This window comes from Astatotilapia calliptera, chromosome 9 (assembly GCF_964374335.1).
Source record: "Astatotilapia calliptera chromosome 9, fAstCal68.1, whole genome shotgun sequence".
NCBI classification, from domain to species: Eukaryota; Metazoa; Chordata; class Actinopteri; order Cichliformes; family Cichlidae; genus Astatotilapia; species Astatotilapia calliptera.
Window position 1 is genome coordinate 34,789,578 of NC_137430.1, and position 9,562 is coordinate 34,799,139.

The 9,562-nt window shown below is 40.2% G+C and overlaps 1 protein-coding gene across 3 annotated transcripts in view; it reads right to left on the bottom strand.

Annotated features, from left to right (window-relative positions):
• Positions 1-4,576: 4,576 nt before the first annotated feature.
• Positions 4,577-9,562, bottom strand: part of sugct (succinyl-CoA:glutarate-CoA transferase) — a 70,937-nt gene continuing 65,951 nt past the window's right edge. For all 3 annotated transcript variants that reach the window (XM_026180420.2, XM_026180419.2, XM_026180421.2), the window contains one exon: positions 4,577-6,900. In XM_026180420.2, the coding sequence (XP_026036205.1) occupies positions 6,844-6,900 (57 nt within the window). In that variant the 3' untranslated portion in view covers positions 4,577-6,843. The remainder of the gene's footprint in view (positions 6,901-9,562) is intronic.

Below are 9,562 nucleotides of genomic sequence, written 5' to 3' on the forward strand. Positions count from 1 at the left end.
TTGCAGCGTACAGGGAGGAGGCGGAGATCTTGTCCAATATTTTCATGTGTGTGCGGGTGCACGGGTATGTTGGTGTGGGTGTATATATCTGTAGGTTGTGTATCCTTTGAGGTTACTGGGGTTACTGAAAATGTGTATATGTGTGTATGTGTATATACGTATGTATGGATAGATAGAAAGACAGATACACATATAATTAATACATTTAAAAAAAATACACGTAACATATAATGTGATTGTAAGGAGGTCTGTTGATTACTAGACAGTGGACAGGGGGTGGGATTAAATAAGCTCGTGCTTCTTCCTGCTGCTTTTTGAACATGAAAGTTATTCGTAGTTGTTTTTGCTCGTTTTCCTTTTGTTTTGCTTTGTTTGTTTGTGTCTTCTTAATTCTATGTTGTTGTACTTTTTCAACATGTTCAAAATAAAGATTCAATCAATCAATCAATACGAGCAGAAGTATGTGGACACCGTTTCTCCCTGTCATCGGCTCCAACACCTCCACCACGTGCACACCTGGCACTTCCTGTTTAATGGTTTTAGACACACCTCTCAGTGTTTTAACCTGAAACTAGCACCTCCTGCATCAAGGAGCTCCTGTGACCGTGTCATGCTGAGACTCTGTCCAACATCAACGTTATGAACTTTTTGACAAACTCAGAGATTCACTTGCAAATGAATCTGGACCCAGATGCTTTCTGCTCATTTGTGTAGTAATTGCATGTGGCATGTGGAGCAAGTCCTTGAGGACCTGGAGAGCAGCAGAAATATTAGCATGATTTTAAACTCCTGTTAAACACATCCACCAGGTCAGGGGTGCGCTTAGGGTTAGATGTTACTCACATACTGACTCATAGTTTCACAGGTTCATGCACGAGCATTTGGACTGTCACAAGATTTACACGTGAGTGCTCCATACAGTGGATGGAACGTGCTCAATAAGAACCTAACCCTAAATGGGTCACAGGGAGTTGAACATGCAGCAGGTTGGGTCGGGTCAGGTTTAACGCCTCCTCGTGGATTTTACCCACACCATAATGCACACACAGCTCTCTCTGAAACTGTAACCCCTGTGTGTGTGTGTTACGTCTGCTCATATGTTGTGTTCTAAAGAGTTGGGAGTTCGTCTTGTAATCGGAAGGTTGCCAGTTCGAGCCCCGGCTTGGACAGTCTCGGTCGTTGTGTCCTTGGGCGAGACACTTCACCCGTTGCCTGCTGGTGGTGGTCAGAGGGCCCGGTGGCGCCAGTGTCCGGCAGCCTCGCCTCTGTCAGTGCGCCCCAGGGTGGCTGTGGCTACAATGTAGCTGCCATCACCAGTGTGTGAATGTGTGGATGACTGGATATGTAAAGCGCTTTGGGGTCCTTAGGGACTAGTAAAGCGCTATATAAATACAGGCCATTTACCATTTTTACCATTTCTGGTGTGTAAGTAAGAGGCAGACAGTACCGGATCTCTGGACTCTTTACTGTCAGTCACTAGACAGGTATATGTGTATACAGAGAACCCTGATCTGTGTGCTGAGTGTCTGCCAGGCCGGTTCCACGATAACAGAGCCGAATGACAAAGAACAGCAGAGACCTGCTGCTAGCAACAGGCTAACTTTGCATGCTAACGTCATAGAGTTAAAAACTAATTAAAAACTTCAGTTAGCTAACTCAACCCTCTACAAGTCAGAAACAGCTGCATCTGGTGTGCTGTAAACACAGCAAAACAGAGCAGCTCGGACACATTCATGTTACAAATAACAGCTAACTTTATTAGCTGTGACAGTGACCGACCTCCAGCCAGAGCACACATGCACATGCTTCCATAATCACACAGCGCACAAACACACAGACACACACAGGCAGGAGATTAAAGCTCAAAATAAAAAAATGTATAAAAGCTGGAGTGTTGCTGCTACACATGTGTGTGAGTTTCTTAGACCTTGGCTCCTGTAACGAGTCCTAAATAAGTTCATGACAACAGAAAATGAGCTCAGAGTCTGCTGATGTCTTTACTGCAGGAATGAAGCTCTGACACAGCCCGTTAGATTTACAGCTGTCAGAGATGATGAACTCGGACAACAGCCTGCGACTGATAAAAACACTCATACAGGGTTTTTCAGCGTCGAGGACTTATCGTGCCGTTTCTGTCACTCTTTAAATTATTTTACATTTCCAGTTTGAACAAAAACAAACTCGGTCTGTAGAACGAGGAAGTCCACAGCTAGCAGACAGCAGCAGCTTTATTTCATGCAAATGATTTTCAGAGTTTTGTTTTACAGGAAGTCGAAGTCACAGTCAAGATTTTCTGTTTGGACATCAGCTAGCTGAAAGAAGTCACGAAACAAAAATAAAGAAATAAATTTGAGACAAAATGAGACAGAAATCAACCAAAAAGTCGCCCGTCTGAATTTAAGGCTCTGGCTCTTAGGAGGGGTGGGGCCTTTCAAATTTACACGCACCTTGGGGCCCATTGTGATTTTCTTTAAGTCATTAAGAAAATCGCCTTTCCTCCAGTGAATTTGTGCCTTTGACTGTGACGACTGATTGTTGTTCTTGTAATATTTGTCCTTACACTTCTCGATCAGGGCTGAACGGCCTCCAGTTTGAAGGCACGGACGATCTGCTGAGTAATGTCCTTGAAAACAATTATTTTATCAAACCTGCTGCGCTCTTCTCTGATTTAATGTAATGGCGTTCTGTAGGAGGGTTGCTCCGCTCAGGAAGATGACATGTGATCCCAGAGCAGTGTTTGTGTCAGTTTTTGGATGGCACAGCTACAGTAAGTCCCTGGTTTCTGATGAATCACACCTGAGCCTCCCCTCTCCTCCCTTCTTCCCTCAAAACTCAAACAAACACGTCAGTCTGCGCCTCCCCCGGCGACTCCGCCACGGTCCAGATGCGTCACGTTTCCTCGAATTCAGTAAACACCACGTTCATTCGATTATTCCGCTTTCTACCAGAGGATTTCTTTTCCATTAATCAAACTGTCAACCTGCCTCTCGTCCTCCCACCGACATCAATGGCATGCTCAGCGTTTCCAAAAGGAGCGACAGATCCCGGCGTGCAGCAGGAGATATCGAGCTCCTGGGAGCTTACTTTTTTATCCTTGACATGCAGCCATATTGCAAGCAATGATCAGAGATGATTAATGTCATAAACAAGCTGGGCTGCTGCCAATAATCTCTCACTGGTGTCCCAGAACAATATCCTGCAGAGGATGCTGGAAATCACTCACCCGGCATCCAAACACTGTACACTTCATCTCCTCTGTTTTCCCTGCATACGAAGTGTGAAACGAACTGCTTCAAGCTGCACTGATCAATAGTTTTCCATCAGCAACAGACTAAAGGGCAGAAAGCCGGTGGCTCGGTGGGGTTCCAGCCTCCCGGAGCTCCAAGTTTTTCAAAACATCTTCATCCTGAGTTTCCATCTAAATTTAGAACATAGGAACCATCGTGAATGTGGCATGAACAACAGCTGCCAACGAGGAAGGAACCGCGGCGAGATGATATCATTACTGACGACTGGGTGAAGCTCAGATGGTCGTTACCTTAATGCATTAAAACTGGAAAGGTTACCATTTCCTCATTAATATTTTTTAGCAAAAGAAATGAAACTGACCTTTTATCTCACAATAACAGCTTTTTCACATTAGGGTTACCCTAACCCTAACCCCTAAACTGGATCTGTTTTTGTGCCTTGATTTAAGATAAGAGAGATAAGATAAGATTAAACTTTATTAATTCCTCGGGTGGGTTCCTCTGGGAAATTCGGTTTCCAATAGCACAGCACCGACAGAAGTTACAGAACGTGAGCAGAATATTATATATATATACACATATATAAATACAGAGACATATATAAAAAAATATACGAAAGGGATAAATAGAATAAATAGGAATAAGAATACAAGGGAATTGCACATTTCAAGTATTGAAGTCTATTGCACTGTTGACTATTAACAAAATGTATTGCACAGTGAAGTGAAGAGAAGAGGCACTACAGCTTAGTTGTTCCCGCCTCCTTTGTCCTTTGATCAGAAATCAGTGGAGGGAGAAAATCTGGGACTTCCTGTTCAGGGGCATGTGTTCTCATGTGATACGTACCTTAAACTGCAAAGTTTCTAATCAATAAAACATAATATTTATATTTTTAAAAATTTTCTCCCACGTTAAAGAACAGAGCATCTTACGTTTACGAGAGAATGCCTGAGTTTTTCTGCATTTATTCTCCACCTCGCATTTGAGCTCAGGTGATCCTCATTCATTCACCCATGACTGTGTCCATCGTCCAACAGTTGGCTGCATATCAAACAACAAGTACACCCAGTGTCTAACTTTAACCTAGTCACCAATCTCTATCAGAAACACCTGTCCCCACAGGTGAGGTCATGTGGGGACAGCAAACCAAAGAGACAAGCAGTCAGGTGAATGAATAGGTGACATTTTCCAGAAGGTTGCTTCCAGGTCAGTCGTTTCACTTGATTTCTTGAAATTTGTTGCAGGCGATTTATTATAATTGACATTCCAGCATATCATCACGACATCAACACCCCACAGTGTCACATCACATGCACATACACAGGTCATAAAATGATTCAAAAGTTTTATTTAAAAGCAAGTTCATAAACAGCTCTAAGGTGCAATAAACATATTTTGCTTTGAGAAACATTTTATAAGGTCATGATGGTGTGATCTTTCTTTGGTATTTTGTAGCGTGTTGTTTCAAACACTGACCTGAACATCTGACAAAAATCATCAGTGTCCTGTAGAGTTAGAACAGTATGACTGTAGAGTTACTGTAGAGTTACTGTAGTGTTACTATAGAGTTCTGTAGAGTTACTGTAGAGTTCTGTAGAGTTACAGTAGTGTTACTGTAGAGTTCTGTAATGTTACTGTAGAGTTACTATAGAATTATGTAGAGTTACTGTAGAGTTACTGTAGTGTTACTGTAGAGTTACTGTAGTCTTACTATAGAGTTCTGTAGAGTTACTGTAGTCTTACTATAGAGTTCTGTAGAGTTACTGTAGAGTTACTGTAGTGTTACTGTAGTGTTACTGTAGAATTCTGTAGAGTTACTGAATTGTTACTGTAGAGTTCTGTAATGTTACTGTAGAGTTACTATAGAATTATGTAGAGTTACTGTAGAGTTACTGTAGTCTTACTATAGAGTTCTGTAGAGTTACTGTAGTCTTACTATAGAGTTATGTAGAGTTACTGTAGAGTTCTGTAGAGTTACTGTAGTGTTACTGTAGAATTCTGTAGAGTTACTGAATTGTTACTGTAGAGTTCTGTAGAGTTACTGTAGTGTTACTGTAGAATTCTGTAAAGTTACTGTAGAGTTACTGTAGTCTTACTATAGAGTTCTGTAGAGTTACTGTAGAGTTACTGTAGTGTTACTGTAGAATTCTGTAGAGTTACTGTAGTGTTACTGTAGAGTTCTGTAATGTTACTGTAGAGTTACTATAGAATTATGTAGAGTTACTGTAGAGTTACTGTAGTGTTACTGTAGAGTTACTGTAGTCTTACTATAGAGTTCTGTAGAGTTACTGTAGAGTTACTGTAGTGTTACTGTAGAGTTACTGTAGTCTTACTATAGAGTTCTGTAGAGTTACTGTAGAGTTACTGTAGTGTTACTGTAGTGTTACTGTAGAATTCTGTAGAATTCTGTAGAGTTACTGAATTGTTACTGTAGAGTTCTGTAATGTTACTGTAGAGTTACTATAGAGTTCTGTAGAGTTACTGTAGTGTTACTGTAGTGTTACTGTAGAGTTACTGTAGTCTTACTATAGAGTTCTGTAGAGTTCTGTAGAGTTACTGTAGTGTTACTGTAGAATTCTGTAGAGTTACTGAATTGTTACTGTAGAGTTCTGTAATGTTACTGTAGAGTTACTGTAGTGTTACTGAAGAGTTACTGTAGTGTTACTGTAGAGTTACTGTAGAGTTACTGTAGTGTTACTGTAGAGTTACTGTAGTCTTACTATAGAGTTCTGTAGAGTTACTGTAGAGTTACTGTAGTGTTACTGTAGTGTTACTGTAGAATTCTGTAGAATTCTGTAGAGTTACTGAATTGTTACTGTAGAGTTCTGTAATGTTACTGTAGAGTTACTATAGAGTTCTGTAGAGTTACTGTAGTGTTACTGTAGTGTTACTGTAGAGTTACTGTAGTCTTACTATAGAGTTCTGTAGAGTTCTGTAGAGTTACTGAATTGTTACTGTAGAGTTCTGTAATGTTACTGTAGAGTTACTGTAGTGTTACTGTAGAGTTACTGTAGTGTTACTATAGAGTTATGTAGAGTTACTGTAGAGTTCTGTAGAGTTACTGTAGTGTTACTGTAGTGTTACTGTAGAATTCTGTAGAGTTACTGAATTGTTACTGTAGAGTTCTGTAGAGTTACTGTAGAGTTACTGTAATGTTACTGTAGAGTTACTGTAGTCTTACTATAGAGTTCTGTAGAGTTCTGTAGAGTTACTGAATTGTTACTGTAGAGTTCTGTAGAGTTACTGTAGAGTCATAAAACACAAAGATGTTAGAAGAATCAGCTTCATATTTGTGTAAAAACACTCCGTATACAGAAATTGTTCATAAATCATTAAAAAATACATTTAAAAATGGAAATATGAACTTATCTTCAGCTGAAATCTAAATGTTTAATGATCAGTCCTTTAAAATCAAAACTAGTGATCAGGTAAAAATGATCAGTTTTTGTCTTTTCCTTTCTCTTGTTAATTATTTTTCTTTCGGCCAATCACAAGACTTCATTCTGAACCACTGCTTTTGACTCCAGCAGGGTTTCTATAACTTCATTGCTGTACGATAAGACGTCTCGCAGCACCTCTACGGTGTGCTGGCCAATCAGAGGAGGGGGTGTCGGGCCGCTTGGAGAGAAGCTGCTGAAACGAACCGCCGGACCTGAAGACAAACAAACAAAAAGAGACAGCGAATCAGAGCCGCGTGCTGTCGGAAAGGAAATGCAGATTCAATCCCACTCATTCAGTTTTTCTCATCTTTGCATTCCTTCTCTTGTTTGTCCACTGCTTTCCATGTTTCACCTGTTTGTGTTCGTGTTCCTGGTCTCACTCACACTTTGGAGAACAATTTCCTGATTTTCATCACATTTGTGGTTGCATAAAGTTCCAGCTGTTTTCAGTGGGTAACAGGTCATAAACACTAATGTAGTGTAAAGCTGATTATGGTGGGAGAACTAAAGTAAAATGCCCACATAGTGAAATCCCTGCAGCTGATGTGTTTACAAAAACAACTAAGCCAATTAATAATAAATCTAAAGTATATGAAGTTACTGAAATGTGTGTGTGTGTGTGTGTGTGTGTGTGTGTGTCTGTGTGTGTGTGTCTGTGTGTGTGTGTGTGAGTGTGTGTGTGTGTGTGTGTGTGTGTGTGTGTGTGTCACCTGGAACATCAAATTAACCATGTTCTTATAATAGGGAAGGGACCAGCAACCATCTGTGAGTCATTCTGATTTCATATAAGATTATTTTTTGAATTCAGCTTCCTGTTTCATTTCATTTCTTTCTGTTAAATTAGTTTTAAAGAAATAATGAAGGCAGGAAGTGAGCGAGGAGGAAAAGGAAACATTTCATTTTGGGAAACTCACAACAATCAGCTGTTTTTTTTTAAGAACAGCACTAATGAGCCAAACTCTCACATTGTGTGTGTGTGTGAGGCCACTCGTGCAAGATGACATAAGTGTATGTGTATCTGCCCGCGTAGTGTCATGTTTGACTGTGTGTGTGTTCAGGGTGTCAGGGCAAATAATTATGGAATAAGATTATGTAATCCTGTTATTCACTGATTGCATTCTTTTGCATTTCTGTGCTAAACCCGAAGAGGAGAAATAATCAAACCACTGAGGCGGAAAAAGATTGACAGTTTTCTTTGTGTCTGTGGTCAGTGAGGTTTGTGGTAAGAAATTATATAGAAGTATTACTTCTAATGGTGTTTATACACATTATAACGATCAGTGTTAATAAACGGTAAATATTACCTCTTTTAACTGTTTAGTTTATGTTTATCAACTAATGATGTTATAATTTGTGTTTATATAATCACATAATATAATAAGTTAACTTGTGAATTATACATGGTATCACTCTGTATCATAGTTAATAGAGATAACAACTGAAAAAGGACACAAACCAGATCCTGATCACATAGGACTTTAAAAAACAAACAAAAGGTTTTTTTTTTTTTGTTTTTTACATTTTTAGAAACAGGTTTTTTAGAATTTGGTTGCTTGGTTACAAATGATCTTGGTATCCTTGGTTACAGATGGTCGTGGTTGCTTAGTTACAGATGTTCGTGGTTTCTTAGTTACAGATGGCTGTGGATAACGACTTGCTAGAGATGATTGTATTTGATTAGTTAGAGGTTCTCATGATTGATTACTTACAGGTGGTTCTAGTTCATTAGCTAGAGGTGGTTATATTTAATTAGTTAATTAACTACAGGTGGTCATGGTTGCTTAGTAACACGTAGTTGTGTTTGCTTAGTTACAGGTGTACCTGGTTGCTTAGTTACAGGCGGACATGGTTAATTAGTTAGAGATAGTTGTCTTTGATTAGTTAGAGGTGTTCATGCTTAATTAGTTACAGGTTGTCATGGTTGCCTAGTAACACGTAGTTGTGGTTGCTTAGTTACAGGTGGTTGTCTTTGATTAGTTAGAGGTGTTCATGCTTAATTAGTTACAGGTTGTCATGGTTGCCTAGTAACACGTAGTTGTGGTTGCTTAGTTACAGGTGGTTGTCTTTGATTAGTTAGAGGTGTTCATAGTTAATTAGTTACAGGTTGTCATGGTTGCCTAGTAACACGTAGTTGTGGTTGCTTAGTTACAGGTGTTGCTGGTTGCTTAGTTACAGGTGGTTGTGGTGGTTACTGGGACTGTCAGGGCAGGTGGGCCGTCCTCAGGTTTGTGTTTAGCGCTGCCTGCAGGTTGCATTGGCTCTAGCTTGAATAGCTTGGTTTGTGTCCTGCTTTTATTCGCTGCCTCCATCACGTTTCAGTCTGTTACTGTTTGTTCTGAGCTATTTCCTGGCTCTGAAACAGCACACGCACACACACATGAATACACACTCACAAACAGAGGAGTGCCATCAACAGGTCGGCCAATGAATGTTCTGAGCAGCACGTTTTCACGCCCAATTAACCTCCGAGGTACAGACAACACACACACCACACAAATGTGCACACACACACACACACACTTGTGTCTGGTGTTGTTTACTAAACAGAGATGCACAGAAGAGGAAAGTGCAGAGCAAAGAAAAGGATATTGTTAGGGCTGTGAATGGGCTGACACACAAACGCACACACACACAGATTCCTCTCACATTATGGTTTGGTGTAAATCACATGAGGGAACAGGATCACAGAGCACACGGAGGCAGTGAGACATCATGTTACATGTTAGCAGGATGTGTGTGTGCACATGTGTTGGTCATGTTGTGGGCACATAAATCTGTTTGCAGTCACACTGCGAGGACTCGGCCACAAAGTCAGGACGGTGATTTTCAGTTTAAGGTTCAGTTTGCAGGAAACACACAAACCTAAATCTCTGT